We start from the raw sequence: 18,221 nt of genomic DNA on the forward strand, positions 1-18,221 counted from the left end.
TAATTTCCATAATCAGCCTTACTGAAACAATTTGGTTTAAAAGTGGCTTCAACTTGGGGCGCCTGGGTAGCTGACCGGGTTCAATAAACCATAAACATACACACGTAGACAGATTAATGTATATAAAACAAACCACAGAGGATCACTGAGGAGGAAATACAATTTTCAATGACAAAACAATAATAACAACAATTCGTTATACAAATTAAATAGAGTTAATTTCCCTCGTAACTCCAATCCACTTGAATGAAGACTTACAATAAATGTGTAATTCAGTGGGTAAAACATATAATACTGCTGTCATGGTTAGGCATAAGATGTTCCATGAAAGCACCCATTCAAAAATATCTAATAGTACACATGATCCACATTCATGATGGCTTAAATTACAACCAGCTGATTCACATTTTGTTCTAGTGGAATTTCAACATCCTCTAGACTAGTAGTTCACAATCTATTTAGCTTGTGACCCCTTAAAATGATGTAATGTCAACTTGTGACCCCCAGGGCCTTAATGGAAACATGGGCGCTAAGCAATTTAACCAAAACGAGATTTTGACTTCTTGGATTTGTATTATTTGGAGCATGTCACAGTATTCAGTATTTTACATGAAAAAAGTGAATTAATGAAACAAGACTAAGCATAATTTTCACGCTTCCCATTCATTGTTTATGTAAGCAGCCAGGCAATGCATTCTGGTAGCGTCGCAGCGACTTTCGAGATGCGGGGCTTTGAGCTGCATGCTCCTCATTACCATAAAGTTGAGGTCCAGGCTACTTCCAGGGTTTAGTTTTGTTACTTCCTGTGTCCATGTTCTACACTTGAATTTAGGTAAATAAAGTGACTTAATTGATTTATGGTCTTCTCTTTTGCAAATCACTGCAATTCAGACATATAAGACTGATGTAATTGTACTTATCTATCTTATAGTGCAACCTAGGCTTGAAGAACTGAGAGTGGTGTTTCTGACTTCATTCTTGAGACAATGCTGAACCTATAACTGAGCTAACAAGGTGTGCTGGGGTTGTGGTGTCCCCCTTTGGCCCTTATAGCTACCCCAGTATTAACAGTCGCCAACTGGAATGTTAGCAAGTAAACACTCTCGAACATGGGAAGTTACCACTGAGACAAATTACTAAGACATTAGGATCCTTGAATTTCTGAGATAGCCTGGGCCATGTTTTTTTTTCACTCGCTGCTAACAGGTTTATGACACTTTAAATTGGGCTCCGGTACTCTAGAACATCTGGAGCTTGTTACAGTGGAGCCAAATCAAAGGACGCATGCTAACATTTAATACATAATCCCTTCATGCCAAGCATCATCAGAATAACGGGCCAATTTATTTTTTTTTACTTTTTTTTTTTACTTCTGTGTGCTATTTTGGGTGTTTTTATAAAAAACCTTCTCTGTGATACCAATGATGAGTAAAGAGATCAGTGGTTTACAGCCGCCAGAGATCTGTATGCTGGTTGCATGTCTGAACAGAATGAGATGCCCTCATTACAAATACTCACGCATGCACAAAAACACACATTGCCTGAAGCTGAACTGTCTTTAAAGGCCTTGGCCACAGACTATATGATAAACACCATACTGGGATATATAGTACAATATGGACTGGCGGCTCTGGAAAACATCCTCTTCAGCATGCCATCATACCTTAAGTCTATATTGGCCTGCAAAAAAATTTACTTAGGGACTGTACAAAACCCCCCCCTAATAATTATTGGAAGGAAAGGTAACTGATTTCTTTAGGAGAGCATCGGAAGATCTTTTGAACTTTTTCCTCATCCCAGATACATTCTTCCTTTTAGGAGATTTATTGTGAAAGGTTGTTTTTTTAAATCAAAAAGTTACATCACAAAGATTACTTTGATTGTTTTTTTTTTTATATATATATTTAACGCTGTTGGGTTTCTTGAAAGAGCTGTCTGGAAGGAATGTCTCCTAACACAGCCAGCTATGTAACTAAGGCATCATGTAACTGATTTGAGGAACAGTCAGACATCTTATCGTATACAGTACATATTAGTTAGTAGCATCTGATATAATTCGTATTTACAGTATTTTCATTAAGTGGAATCACAGGCATTTCAGCCATTCTGCAGCTGTAATAACCATTTACTGTGCAGCTCCTTATTGAAAAAAAGAGTGGCTGGAATGGACTGTCAAAAAAATTTGTAATGCCAGGGAGGGTCTTGCTTTTTACAAAATTATGCATTAGATTCAACTACCCTCCCCAATAATTTTATCCAGTCCCTTAATTTATATATTGTTTGCTTTGCTGGAAATTGCAGTTTTTACATCTGGGTCAATTTCAATATGATTTGCTTTTAGAAAATTTGATATTCTTGCCTTTCACCACCTGCTTTTTATGCTATATATGCTTAAAGATTACATTTTCTCTGCAAAGTTTTTATAATGAGCAGGCTGCTGTTTTCTTCTTCAAAGTGCTAGAAAAGCACAAACAGAGCCTATTGGTAGAGGAAACAGTTAGATGGCCTATTAAAACAGGGTTTAGATCCAATGAAGAAGAGAACATGGAGTTGATTAGATCTGGTTTTGTCATCCCATCTGTACTTGGTTAGAAGAAGACAGACTGTGACAAATGTGTCCTATGTCGTAATCTCAAGAGACAGACTTTTAAAGCACGCAAGTGTGCCTCAAAAACAAAGCTGGGCCACTGTATTAAGGATACTTTATGGGGCAGGATTGGATGTCAAAAAAGTCTTTGTGTTTCAGTCAGCAGTTTCCATCAAAGACTGAAATCCAGGTTTACTGTGTGTGTCTCCTGGTCTCACTGTGGATGGTGAGATTTGGAGATAAATAGTTGGGAGTCACATCTGCTACCACAAGTTTCAGGAATGTGTTGTAGGTCCACCGTGAGCTGGCAAGCTGAGATGGCATTGGCAGGCAGGATTTTATGTAGTTTTAGTGTAATTGAGAATTAATATTCCCTAGGAAAGCTGTAAAATACAATTCAAATAGCACCTGCAACTACACTGTAAAAATGTATGTTTTTAAAGCAGGCATATGCAAGTATGTAGGTTACACTTATGCAAACACACTAAGGACTTATTAACTTATAGTGAGCTTTATTTTAACTCAATAATTACACTTCTCTCATCACTTGTCATTCTAAATAATGATTATTTTACTTTTTATTTTATATGACTGTGCTATAAAACTGGGCCTGAACCAGAAATGATGAGAACCATTTAATCTTTAGTCTTGTGCTGAGAAGACCATGCAACATAAATATGTGGTGGTTGTACTAAACATGGTCAGTCCAGCCTGATAAGCCATTATTACACAAATGAAACAAACCAAGGTCTGACATTGTTATAACTTCTTTGAAGGGCCTAAGACTGAGAAGAGTGAGGGTTGGAAATAGTAACACATTTAATTCCAAACAGTTCTTACTTTTATGTCCTACTAAATAATGTATATTATTTGCATTGCAAAGTTTTCACCCCCATCTGAATTATTACATTTCCAAAATGCAGGACATTTACAGTGAGAAAATGCACTCCTTCAAAACAGGCGTTTCAATTACCATCATACCATGAATTTAGAAAAACATGGAAGCCATAAACTAACTTTATTGGCCTGAGAGGAGAACTAAAGACCCCCTGGCTCCTCCTGCTCATGTTCCAGTGAGGTAATTTTAAGTAAAACAGGACCATGTGATCCTCAGAGAGAGAGAGAGAGAGAGAGAGAGAGAGAGAGAGAGAGAGAGAGAGAGAGAGAGAGAGAGAGAGAGAGAGAGAGAGAGAAGTGGGGGTTGATCTTCAATTATGTCAGTCACACTCACATCACATGAGCATCTTTTCTCTCGTCTTTAATTTATGACTTGTTAGAATGTGCAATACATGTTATTCTGCCCTCACAATGTGTGTAGGTGCATAGCTATGCAGAGAGCCAAACTCTCTTCTAATAAAGATTGAAGACAGCAGTTGGCTACCATGAACAAGTGTTGGACTAAAGGTATTGTAAAAATGAATAAGTAAAGTAACAAGCCTCCTGGATTGACAAAGGTATGGACTAACTGTTCAGATAGTATGTTGTACATCACGGCAGGAAGAAACAACATAGTATCACCAGTGAAAAATCAACTTTAAGTCCCTATAGGGAGTACAACAAACATACACGTAGAATTCACAAGAAAGAGTACATACATATCATCAACAGTTAGCCAAAGAGTAAACAGTTACTTAGAATGTTTACCATTGGAATAAACTAGATCAATGCGTTTTTACTCCCAACTCATCAAATACTGACGCTTGGTCAGTGGCCCTTAGCGTAAGATACCGACGCACAAGACACCCTTTAGCGTATGCATGGGCCACACCGGGCATAGCAGCAGCTCGACCGTGGCGCTGTAAGATGACATAGTATAAAGAGCGACAACGGTAGCGAGTAGTATTAAAGACCAAGGCAGGTTGGGGTGGTGGGTGGGTCAAACAACACAGGCCTTTCACCCAGGAGACAGGGGTTCACATCCTGTTGTTGTCCTGGGTGTCACTTAAATGTACATTTTGTAACCCCACCCATGATCTTTCCTAACCCTGACTGTCCCGTCCTTGTCCCGCGTGTGACTTAAACTCACATTTTTAAACCTCAACACGATCTTTCTCTAACCCTAAATAAAGGGGTTTACCCTGCACGTTAAAAAGTAGCGCCAAGGGGTCCTAACCAAGCATGTTGAAAAATTACGCAAAAGGGGTACACAGAGCGTCAATAGTGATGCCTAGGGGTCCTGACCAAGCACGTTAACCAGGTTTGGCTCAAAAACCCAATCTCAATTATGAAAAGCACCTCTCCAATATGAGAGGTCCTTAATAGCTAATATTGGGTTCCAAAGGCGCAGTGAGTGATGTAGTCTGCCAACACAAAAAATATGGTTATTATAGCAAAACCCACTTGGGAGATAGCACTGGCCACTTCAATGACAAAACCCACATTAGATATAAAATGGTTTCCATCACTGGTTTAAGTCATTTACAGGGTTAGGCAAAGTGCACAAGACGGTGTAGTAAAGCAAGAAGTTACAGGATGTAACTTCCAAGAAGCACTGTGCTATGCTTCTGATCTCATTATTTCTCAAGAACCCATTTTTGTCCAACTAATTTTCCTATTACCAAGAAAAACATGCAGCATTCTGATTGTAAAATATGGTTTGGAAGTGTGATCAATATCAAACAAATCTATAATTGTAACCACAGTCTGGAGAAAGATTTTATTTATAATGGCTCCTACAGTTAAGCCTCACAGAGAACTATCTGTGCCTTGGAAGACATCTAAAATTCAGACGCAGTGAGATCAATCAAAAAGCCAGACTCTTCCTAATCTCTACCTCACCACAACAACACGAACACAAATAAACTGAGACATATTTTGTCATGCGGGTTAAGAATATATCATACATTCATGTGGACCCAAAACCGCTGCTTTGGTGCCAAGTTGAACACTGGAGTTTACTCCACAGAACATCTGTGCAGTTGGGTTTTCGTGTGGTCACGCCTGCTGGGTGGGCCCGGCTTGGAAGGACTTAAGACACTGAATCAGCAACAATCAGCACCCAGCCTGATGATCATCAGCCTGAGCTGAGTCTGTCCGCACAACACTTTCAAGCTTCATTGCCCAGTAAAGCCGATAAAACCACACAGTGTGGACCCAGCCAGCTGTCCAGCCAAGTCTGCTTTACATTTGGGGTAAGACGCTGCCACAGAGAGGCGGTCTAACTGCCAGCTCATGCAGGCCAGTGTAGCTGCACTATGGTTGATGTCAAAAGTTATGTAATGTATTATTAAACTAAGATTTGCAGATGCAGTATTCCAATTGTCCAAAGCACACAAAAAACACATTTTCTCACTTATGCTGGTGCTATAGTCATGCAGACTGTTTAAATTGCATCTGCTAACGATTTTGAGATATCACCTCTGAGATTTTTGTGGCTACCCAGTACAAAACATTGTGCTCTCAAAGTATTGAATAATTAGCCTGGTTCAAGGCTTCTGATTTGCCGCCCACATTTCCAAATGTTAAGTCATATCAATATGTTGCTGTGCTCATTGACAGCTGTTTCCACAGTTGCAAAAACAACTAATCACATCATAATCCTAAGAATAAGTTGTCTCCGCCTGTGCCAGAGCCAGAAAAATAGTGACAGAGAAATGGTCATAAGAATGGCAAATAGCTTGGATGTGACTGACACCGTATGCAGCTTGTTGTAAATCAACGTACAAAAATAACCTCTCTTCAATCAGCATATCTTAATTTACATGACAAATGTTAAGATAACTGCCCCGAGCTATCGCTAACCACGTCAACTTAAAATTATATCAAAAACGGCAAACATGACACAATGTCAAACTTGTGGAAAAAGGACAATTCAGTTAGATTATTAGACTGATGAAAAATTGTATACGTTTAAGATTCAACTACAACATCCATTTCCATAAACAGTATCCCAATTAATCTGACAACACATTCTCACTCCCATCTCGTAAAATATGGACGCTTGGTCAGGTGCCTTTGTCGTTGTTATTGACGTTAAAAGTCTCCTTTAGCGTCATATAACGTGCTTTAACTAAATGCGCTTGGTCGGGACTATTGCCGTCCCTTTTGACGCAGTTAGGTTAAGGAAAAGCTCATGGGTTGAGTTTAGGGGAAAGGTCGTGGTTGGGTATACGTTTCTGTGACTCGCGGGAACGGGACGGTTTTAGGAAAAGGTCGTGGGTGGGCTTACGCTTCCGTGACACTGGTTAAAGAAGAAAGTGGCTTCCGTGACACGCGGCAATAACGGGACGGTTAAAGACACACGGGACACAAACCCTGGTCTCCTGGGTGAAAGTCCTGTGTTTGACCCAGCCAACACCCCGACCAACCTCCCTACATGGAATTTCCCCCTTACATAGTACTCGCTAAACCCCGTGTTCATGCTGTTCTCCCCGGTACGTTCTACAAACACGCCGAAGGGCGCTTTTTTCGTCGCTTCAGATGCTGACAGCCACTGTCCAAACATCCGTATTTTACAAGTTCGGAGTGAGAACAGGTTGAATCTGGATAATCCACAGACCTCCCTGTTTTTTTCAGATGTGTGGTAATCATCATAAAACATCTTGCACACATGTACACACAGGTAACATTCAAGTCACTGACAGTGCATGGATTTTTATTCAATGTAAAAAATAAATAAAGAATTGCACCAAAACTACATATATTACTATACTTCAAGAAGTAAGTGAGAAGAAGTCAGTTTTTGTTCAATGTGGGTGAATCAACACTGAACTATTGTACCACATTACTTAACACTGCAGACATAAAAAGCTGCTATAAGTATGTTCTGATATTTTCCTTTGCAGCAGACTTACAGATGTGACTATACAAACACATGCCTGACTGTCATCTGAAACACTTGAGAGCTCAACGGAAAAACTCTACATGGCTGGCTTCTTTGCACAACATGCAGACATTTTTCAGTATCTCCAGAAATATAAGTACTAAAGCATAAACAAGAAAAACAGTGAGTGGTGTGCTGGTATGGGGCCAACCTAATCACAGCCAGAGAAACAAACGCAGGAGGGTCTGAGAGTCGGATAGTGAGTAGCACTGTGACCCACAGCACAACAAAGAAAAATACACATTTTTCATTCTAGCTTTCTGCAGTTTTTTTAAAGAGAGAAAGCAACAAGGTTGATGTTGGCCCTCTCTGGAGCCAAAAGACCTTCACTAAGCGCAACACAGACGCTGAGCCATATGCAGAACTTTTTCAGCCTATCTGAGACTTGTTGACAGAAAATGGAGTCAGACACTTCCAATACTTGCATGTGTTATTCTTGTGACTGAGCCAAAACCTGCTGGGAAAGAAGAGCTTAACAAACATCCATTATGTGAAAGAAGACACCCTATGATATGTTAACGTATCCCTCGGGGACACGTAGCATGGAGTGGTTTGAAGAAGTGTGATGAGGTGGTTAGGCCGACTTCGGTCAAAACAACTATGGCTATATATAAAACCATTTACTCTCCACTGCAACTCCAGAACTGTCATGTGTTATATCTGAAATCCTTTTTCATTGACATATTGAGTTAATAGGAGCTCCTTCTCTAATGTCTGCATATCAATGTCTGTATGTGTTTAATAAGTGCCTTCTATAAAGATAAGATGGAAGTCAATGCAGCTGTAGCTCATTGATCCACCAGCTTGATAGCAAATGGAGCCATGCAGTAGTTCAAGCTGTTCCATATACCATCCTCACAGCATATGAAAATATGAAATATTTGATACCAGGCATTCCATAATAACTATTTGGCAGTCTTATCTGAATACACCAATAATGAGCATTGCATCCATGCTGCTTCTTGCAAATGTAACCTCCTCTACCTTCCTCTCATATTTAGATTTATGTAGATGTATTTATATGTAAGTTTATCTCAATATGTGTTCATGTCAATTTAAATGTTGCCAAAAGGCTTTGCTTAGGGACTGAAAGTATGGTATAGATAATATATGGTTACAGCAGAGTTAGGGTGGTTGAGGTTACTAAAATTATGGTTAGGGTTGAAAACAACCCCAACACCAGTTGTTTGTCTGCAACAGAGCACATACTCTGGTCTCCTGTATGAAAGTAAGATGCACTACAGGCCCATTCACCACCCTGATATCCACACATGTACACATATACAAACTCTAACACATATTTGTTATTTACTCCACTCAACTAAATAAAAACACTAAATGGAGAAAAGCGGATTGTCGAGGTAAAAAACACCCCAATTCTCTACGATATGACTTTAATGACACATATATGTTGATGTGTGCGTTAACGACCATGCTCGTGAGAGAAAGGAGTGTGTGGGAACGCACCATTACTGTCGGTCTCAGTACATAAAGGGCACATTACTTCCTGCATTGGTAACCAATGATGGCAGCAGACATAAATTATGCCTGACAGAATTGTCTAGGATCAACAGGCCGTCCTCACCCAGAAAATGACGTTCAGGTCGATTGTGCAAGCTGCTTATAATGACCCATATTTACAATTGTCGTTAGGCGACGACCTCTAGTGGCTGTAGTAATTATCGCAGGCAAACAAGAAAGCAAGGTAACAAAGTATAACAGTGCCAAACTGCGCATATAAAGACAGGTTGGGTTGGTGGATGGGTTAAACAAACACAAGGCTTTTACTCAGGAGACCAGGGTTTATGTCCCTTGTGAAACCAGAAGTCGGTTACGGTCACTTTTAAATTAACCAACTTCGTCTGTGACGTAGGTATGTCTGTGACGTAGGTATGTCCATGACGTAGTTACACTCTGATTTTAGCAGTTTTTACATGACAAATTTTAAACCAATCCCTGATGTTTTCCTAACCCTGATTATTTTGTAGCCTAAACTTAACTAGTTCCATTTCACAACGTTAACTACGTCTTTAAAACTGCGACCATTACGTTAAATAGAACAGTCATGTGATTAAAACTGCCACTGCGGTCATGTGTTACAGTCATGTGTTCTGTTATTTAGGTATGAGGATATGTTGGGATGAATGTAATTTGTAGGATACTGAGATAAAAAAACGGTATTGTGCTCTTTAAAAACTGAGGATGCAATAAAAGACTGAAAAAACAAACTTTGAAATACAAAAAAATTATTTTTCCAGTAATATTTCTTGATCAGTCAGTCTCATGTTTGGCTCCGTGTACAGTTATATACTACCTGAAGACATGCTGACTTGCACTTAGCCTCCACTGTGAGAACACATTCCTCTACTGACTAGTAAGAGGAGTTGCAGCAGACTTATTTTAATCACCATCTGCATTTGAGTCATTGTCAGCTTTGTTAAGCAAAGGACTGCTCTTCAGTGCAGGGTTTTTTAAGCTGACCTGCAGCTGACCTACGCCTATTCCCCCGCCAACACTCTCAGCAGAAGTCCTCATGGCATGCTCTACGCTGGCCCCTGCAGGGACGCAGTGATTTGTGTGGTGCCTGGGATGCATTCCCGCCTGCCTGTCATTGGTCAATCTGGGATTGACCCACCATCCTTTTGACCAGTCACAGACCGCTCCTGCAGATCTGCAGGTCTGGGATAAGATCAACAAGTCAACCCAGCAGTGCTATGTGTTGTTTTATCTGTCTCTCTTTTTGTTACCTTGTTGTTAAAGTCTACTTCTTTGTAATCCTTTAATGTTTTCTCCCTCTCTCATCCGACTCACTCCACTCTTTATTCAAAACACAAGCGAGTAATCTTTCATTAGGTCGACAGAACATGAACTGCATGCATGTCCTGGAGGGGGTTGTAAGTAACAGGCAGGCATTCCAAAAACATTCTTTTCTGGTAATAAAGTCCCCGTAAATTAAAACCACTTGCTGTTGTGCTCCTAAAAATAAGTCAAGCAAGGAATGCTACTCCTCAGCCGAAAATAAAACTGTTGACAAATGCTTCCCCCTTGAATCAGAAAAAATAAAGCATATTAATAAAGGCACAGAGTAACACCAAGTTGTAAAATATAGAAATAAATACTTTTTTTGAATCTGAATCTTCTCCACTTGAGGTTGTATTTTGTTCTCTTTTTTTCCATCCCCCTCTTCCCTCTTTTTCCTTGGCACATTGCTGACACAGCACAGCCCAAGCATAGACTCTGAAGGCCCACAATGTCTCCCTCTCCACCTCTCTCTCTCAAAGTATATAGTTTTGGACTGAATAAACTTCCAGTATGGATAGAGGAAGTGGATCAGCAACTTCTCAGGTTTGGACATACTCTCAGTGGGATAATAGACCTCTTGTGGAAAGCAGATGTCAAAATGAGTCAAGGACCTCATTCCTCTCCGTACTGAGGACATACGAGAAGTATAACATATTTCTCTGCCAGCACATGTTGACATGTTTGCAAGTCACAGACAGATGACATGTGAAGGGAGCAGTTCAACATTTGAAACATTTGAAAATACTCTTACTCTATTTCCTGCTGAGATAAGAAGATCAATACCACTCTCAGACATGAGAGTGGTATTGATCTTATCATCTAACTCTCAGTACGAAAGCGAATAAGCATAATTCCTAAAATGTCAAACTACTCCTTTAAAAAAAACTTAATAAATGAGCGGAGAAACAACAAATGCAGATGCTTCCACACAGGATGCATAAGGGTCACTGAATGGTTCACCAGTTTCATCATGTTCTGTTATTTGAGCTGTTTCTACAAATGTTTTGATATGTTTCAAGTATCTGATACTCAACAGATACATTTTTTGGTGGAGTGTTCCTTTGACCTTGCTCCTGTACAAATGCTTAGTAGCCAGAGGTCAAGGAGCGAGAGTAAAAAGTACAGATGTTATGAATAAATATGTGTCCAATAAATCTTGTCTGAATCACACATTCTTAAAAAAAATAAAGTTTGGTTTTAAACACACACCTTCGGTGGTTAGGCAATAAGCTGTGAGCACATATGTATCATGTCGACACACTGTGGACTCCTACTGCACTCACACTTGACATGACATACGACTGCTGAGTGTTTGGATGACACACATACTCTAAAACACCTTTTAAACCAGAGAGTCGACTGTGACCCTTTTCTCCTCAAAGTGTTGAAATGTGATCTCTGTTCTGGGACAGAAGCAGGAGAATGTTATCAGGAGACACAAATACATCATACTGAAGTTATGTTTTCTTCAAAGCTATCTATCTAATAAAGGCACTAAGGCAGAAGTCGTTCCGGCGCCGGCAGGCAGCATTCCATCCAACCCGCATGCTCAAAAGAACAAAGGACGTCACACGCAGCACGCTGACATACAATAATAAACATGGAAGCAACTGTATACTATTGCGCGGTGGGACGTTCAGAGTGGCAAAGATGTTCACAAAAGTATTACTAACTATAACTAAATTTGGGAAATTGTAGTGACAAATGTATCGTCACTATCTAATTATGTATGTCAACTTCCAACATAGGCCGACAGCTCGTAGGGTGAGTAATGGAAAAAAGTACCAAATGTTTGTACAGTAAGCTTCGTTATTTTCTTAATCATGTTTTTTTTATTATTTTTTGGGCTTTTCCGCCAAGAAAATGGAGAGAGAGGGGAAAGACATGTAGGAAATCGTCACGGGTCAGACTCCAACCCTGGACCTCTGCGTCAAGGCATAAGCCTCTCAATATATGTGCACCTGCTCTACCCACTAAGCCATCCCAGCCACATGCTTACTTGTTCTATGATCAGATATTGCCTGATTTCAATTAGAAATCAATCGTGCAACAATTAAGACAACATTAAACATTCATGCATTTAAGAGAGAGATATGGCTTGTTTTGTTACACTGTTTCTATATAAAAAAAAGATACTAAGGTGGCCAGGATAGGATCACCGACCTGTGACGATTTCCTGCATGTCTTCCCCTTCTCTCTCTCCCCCTTTCATTGCTTTCCTATCATTAAAGGCGGAAATGCCCAAAAAAAGAATCTTTAAAAAAAAATGTACTAAGGTGTTAGTACCAACATTTAAAAGTTTATTACATAATACCCTGGGCTAGACTGGGTAAACGCAGCCTGATCTGCCGGCGATTTGATTTCGCCCTGCTGCTCAGGCTGGAAACCTGTACATTTATCTATCCTGCTTCCGTTACAAATTTGCAGGAACCAATCACAAACTGGCTTATCCATCTGGCGCGCTATTGGCAGGTTTAACACGATGATGATAGAGCAGCGACCAAGCAGCTTTTTGTTTACATTCAACAAGCCAGCCACCGAAGCGCAGCACTCCATGGCAGCAACCCGTTGATGCCGCTGTCGCTGCTACGTCACCCGGATCGTTGGTCTGATTGGTTGAAGGACCATCCAATTGCGTACAGAGTTATTTGAACTATGCCCGTTGATCACGCCTCTTGTGCAGTAGAAAATACAGAGCAGACTCCCCAGACTAATGTTCAATCTTAAAAGATTGAGCTTGGTCTGGTGATAGCCAGACTAACCCTAGGCCTCAATTTTCTTATTGAATATTGATGCATAAACCTAACAGTCTTTTAAGACACAGTTTAATACATCAGGCAAAAACCTTGGACTAGTTCTCAAAAGTAGGTTTTGCATATTTTGATAAAATCTCTCTTGGTGAAAATGACTGGCTTGTGTCAAGAGAGCGGCTTGAACTCAAGGAATGTGTTAACGTAACATTTTTAAACGTGCTACACACAACTATATTACCAACATCTGGCCAATGGGTATCGTTTTTTATTGCCTGATGAGTGAGTGAGATTATGAATCTGTCTGGAAAATTTGGATCTGAGAAACAGAAGAAAAGGAAATCAGCAGAACCATTCTTGAGATTTTCTTGGTTTTGGACCAAGTTATTATGTGTAGTTTTGTGCCGAGAGCATAGAAAAGTACACTCAAACGCTGATAAGGTTGCAAAGTCAGGCAACTGGTCAGGAACACCCAGGATGCTGCGGTTTCCCTTTCCATGTACACCACTGCTGTTATAACAGAGAACTAAAAATGAAAACAGCAGCCAAAAATAAATGAGTTTCTTGGAAATGAGGTGTGGTCTTCTTTTAAACTTGTGGATTATTGTAAGTGGATTACAGCCAAGAAAAATAGTGTATTTAAAGAAAATATTCTTTATGCAATCATTTTTAGAATTCACATCACAAATGTGCCATTAGGGATATAAACCAGTGAAGGTGGTCCTTTAAGTTCACAGCTTGAAGTCAAGAAGTCCTTTGATACTCACCAAACCTCTTATAACCAAAGGACTGCACCTCTTCCTCATCAGCAAAGTCGTCTGGAGGGAGAACACAAGGAATTAGATACAATGAGCTATGGAACTAGTCATATTGCATTTAAACATTAAAACCAGAGAGACTAGGGAACTACTTTATATTATTACATCTACTGGAAATAATTAAAATGACTAACTTGACTAACTTAACTTGATAAGCCTCAGTTGTCTTTACTTATATATGTTTGTTACAATACAAAATCCAATCGGAGAAGCTCTTGGCACAGCACGTATACATGGACAGCGATATACCAAAAACTCCAAGTAACATTACATTCACTCAGCCGTATACAGTGTATTCCAAAGTTGTACAGAATCACGTCTAACCACGCCACCGCGGAGGAGGCAAAACAACCTTGTGTAACCATTGGTTCAAACTCTTTGCCATGGGAGTCAGGAACATCTACAAGGCCCTGGTCTTCTCTTAACCTCCAGACACCCAGAACAAAGCCTCGCAACATTAAACATGCCAAGGGTGAAGGACTTTAAAAAGGCAGTTTAGGCTTATTACCACCAAAGCATAATATTACTAGAACACTTAAACACAAAAAATCTGAAGTCAAGGAGCCAATAACAAGCTTTTCCCAGAGCTCTCACAGTCTTCAGCAAAGGTTGCTCAGTTTTCTGCAAACTCAGCAAACTTTTTCTGCTGATGAAGAATGCTGTTGAAAGCTCCAGTATAAGCAGTTAAGTGGAACTTGACCATAGAAACGGTAGTTGGACAAAAAATAGATCAAGGATGAACATTCACAATCAATTTCAATCCTATTAGTCTTATTTAGTCATTTTTAAATATCTATTTTTCAAAGCTTTTATGGCCTTGATGATAGAGAATTTGTTTCATCCCTGTGTTACAGTCTACCGATGCAATTCTTTGTGCAGTCAGTGCTTAATATTAAACACAAAATACACCCTGTGTCGATCAGATTAGCTCAGCTCTTTAAAGTAAACTCTGCTTTTCTTTTACTTGGTGGGATTACTCCCATCTCCCATGGCCTGACATGCCGTGAATGTCTCCTTTCAAGCAGCTCTTGCGTCTGTGGGAAAGCTTTTTTTTTTGGTCATCATCCATGGCCAGTGAAAATTAAGTAGGAGAACATGTCCCAAACATCTTCAGAAAAAAAAACTCTTCATCTAAAATTCCAAAAGCAATGAGGTGTGGCGATTTGAGAGCAATGGCTGTCTATCAGAGAAATATAGAATGGTTCCTTATAGTGAAAACAGGTGAATGAAAAACGCTGATGGGACATTATCTTATATGAGGTGTATTGCATGCCACTTCTTGAGTTTAATATGTTCAGAAATGACGTGCAAGAAATCACAGTGACTTTTGAGCAGACATCTCATGACGGAGAGCAGAGTGAGTTAAAGTGACAAGAACAATCTAAACAGTTGTAAATAATTTGAAACCACATCTTACTTGAGGAATGTACCTTTCCCAATACCCCCAATACTCTGTTTTCTGTTTGTGAAACTTTCCAAGCAACATGATTGTGTTCTATTACAATGTTACCGTAAGTATGTTTGGCTTTTAAAGTGCAATTCGGGGAAATGGAGTTCATAGCATTTTGCCCATGGGGTTGAAAACTTACTGGATTTCAAAATAGAAACTCAGTGTAATTTGGATTTTGGGATGAATATTGCATGATACATAAGAATGATTGCTCAACCTCACAGGAACAGATCCCAGTGAGCACTGGGTTATTTTGCAGGTCAAAGGATAGCCCAAGCATCATGGTTAAAACTGGGTTACACATAACTATTGGTTAAACAGCATTTTAATGAAAATATTTCAATATATAGTTAGCACCTGCTTCATTTGTAATATAGTTATCAAAATGCTGTTGAAACAATAGTCATATCTTATAACTAGAACTCTCACCTTCTAACCAAATTTAGCTCAGCTTTAACCTAGACATATTTTGGCCAGCAAATAAGTGCTCACTGGGATTGATGACATACCACAATATAATTTTATGAAAATGACAATGACTATCATGCATTCCTGCACCCTGTAACATGCTAGTGTTTGTCTCTGTAGTGGCTATTAGTCAATAATCAAAACCAAAGAAGCTTGACATCAGAAGGCCACTGATGCGCCACAGGAATAAACTGGATGCAGGCAAAAGAAGTCCATTGTTCATACATTAAGTTTTTGCAGTTTGACAATTTTTATAACAAAGTTCTCTTTTTGGGTTTTATGTAGCTTTTCACCACCATCTCATGGCCTTCATCTGTGGATGAATAAATTCCGTTCCCTGATAATGGCCTTGAAGTTCCAGAAAAAAACAAGTTAAGTGGACTTTGTGACAAGATTTTTTGACAACAAGCTCAAGAAATTTTTCTTGTGGTTTCTCTATCCGTAGCAATTACGCAAACAAAAAATAAAGAAAGCATTATCCCTGCTTCTGTAGCTCTGGTAAAAAACAACAGACCCTCCAGGTGCATGCAGGTCCTACAGTATACCTGCCTACTTATATTTCTCATTTAATAGGAAACCCCATTACCTGTAGCCGAAGCAACAGCTATTCTTATATAAAGATAGCTACAGTTCTGCCAGATTCTTATAAAACAAAAGAAATAACTATAACAAGAAAACAACAAAAATCTAGAATAAATCGAATACACAAAAGAAATAAAACCTCCCACTACTGTCCTCTGAAAACTTAAACATAATGGTGATTATGTTAAATCCAATTGTCTCTCAATGCAATTACAGTAGCAACAGGAAGGGGCCAACATGGCAGTCACATCACAGATTACTCTGAGAGCTGAGAGTTGTTCGTATTCATTCCCACAATGCAGAGCTTTGTATTAGTATTCTAAGGCGGACCGCAAGGTGGCAGGAGTCGTGTAGTGTTTGTATGTAATGGACCAGAGCTTGTTGACCTACGAAGGGCCTTTGTGAGTGGGTGAGAATGTCAGGCAATTTAGCAAACACCGGATCACCACATTAGAATCACATCTGGGCAAACTTAAAATAAATGAAATTCATGATTTGTTAACCACTGACCACCATGACCCATGCACTTTTGGGTCTCCATGTAATGTGGTCAAAGGCAGCAAGTCATTGGATTAAGGGTCCGGGTGAGCATGCGCGCGGAGTTTTACCACATTAAAGCGTTGATGCACGGGAGTTAAGCCCGACTCAGTGTTTCCTTTAGTGCTCTTTATTTCTTTAAACCAAGACAAACTTTGACCTAACGCGTTCAAGCGCAAGAAAAAATTAAAAGAAAGCACTTTGAAAGTAAATATTGAATTACTAACACAAAGTGACTACGGACTTGTTCTCTTGGTGAAGGTATAATCAAGTTTTTTTGGCATTATTGTGAATTTTCAGTTATTGTAGGTTAGTGTTTGATGTGCAGCAGCAGCCAGATGCAAAACAATCCCATGCAGAGTCCCCTAATTGAAACCAGATGTCAGACGCGAGTTGTAGCCCACGCATTCCTCACGTCTCTGTCCAAGAGAAAGAAGCAGAAAAGTGACAAAGAAAGTGCTAGAGGAATGTTGTGCAAGCAGAAAATTGACCAAGTGATTATAAATGAAACCTCAGCGTGCGCTTCAGTTAATTTTGTTAAATAATTGTTGTTTTTTTTGCCTCTGAATGAGCCTACCTTTCATTGTGGTTTACAGGACTCTACCGTTGTGAAGCTGTTGTTTGAAGTCACATCCACAGCATCGCAATGGCATTTGCCCCCAAGTTCCCTTTGAGCGCACAGCGCCTTGGATCTTTGAGTATGCCAATATCCACTGTTTTTGTAGTAGTAAGAAATAAGAATTCAAAGCTCCATCCGTGACTCTTTACACTGGGGACGATCTCTTACAGCGCAGGTAACTTCAGTGTCGCAGCTCAGTTGGTGCAGCAAAAAGAGGAATGAACTTTGTTGCAAGTAAAGAATGCAAGTAGGAGTTACAAGAGCAAGAGAAAAAAAGTATCTTCTTATTTATCTGGTAGTTTGGAAAGATGCTGAGGTGAGGTGTATCTTAGTCCAGCCCAGCACTCTGGTGGTACCCGCAGCAGTAACCGAGAAACTCTAAAAGTGAAGGAATCCAAACGTGAGAGGAAGTGGTGCGCCCGTAGGGCTGCTCGGAGAAACAACGTGTTCCCACATCTGTGCGCACCGTCTGCACCCCAGTGTGTGTGTGTGTGTGTGTGTGTGTGTGTGTGTGTGTGTGTGTGTGTGTGTGTGCGCGTGCGTGCGTGGGGGGTAGTCCCCCCTCTGGCCCCCTTATAGCTGTGGCAAATATTTTCATACATTTTTAATCCCACCTTGAGGGAAATTATTGATGTGCTTTGATAAATAAAATGTAGGTTAACACTGAATGAGTATTCTTGTGTTTATTGTTAGTATTGTTAGTCTTTTGTACAACCAAACATATAGAGCGTTGATGGTATGTAACAATTGTGCTTCATATATTTGGTACACCTAAAACTATTTGAA

At 39.8% G+C, this 18,221-nt stretch overlaps 1 protein-coding gene across 2 annotated transcripts in view; it reads right to left on the reverse strand.

Moving 5' to 3' along the window:
- The window catches only part of colec12 (collectin sub-family member 12), a 33,450-nt gene extending 15,539 nt beyond the window's left edge, over positions 1 to 17,911 (reverse strand). For both annotated transcript variants that reach the window (XM_036005544.1, XM_031293976.2), the window contains exons 1-2: positions 17,394 to 17,911; positions 13,729 to 13,779 (exon numbers count right to left, since the gene is read on the reverse strand). In XM_036005544.1, coding sequence (XP_035861437.1) covers positions 13,729 to 13,779; positions 17,394 to 17,400 — 58 coding nt within the window. In that variant the 5' untranslated portion in view covers positions 17,401 to 17,911. The remainder of the gene's footprint in view (positions 1 to 13,728; positions 13,780 to 17,393) is intronic.
- Positions 17,912 to 18,221: the final 310 nt, after the last annotated feature.

Source organism: Sander lucioperca, chromosome 9 (assembly GCF_008315115.2).
Source record: "Sander lucioperca isolate FBNREF2018 chromosome 9, SLUC_FBN_1.2, whole genome shotgun sequence".
NCBI lineage: Eukaryota > Metazoa > Chordata > Actinopteri > Perciformes > Percidae > Sander > Sander lucioperca.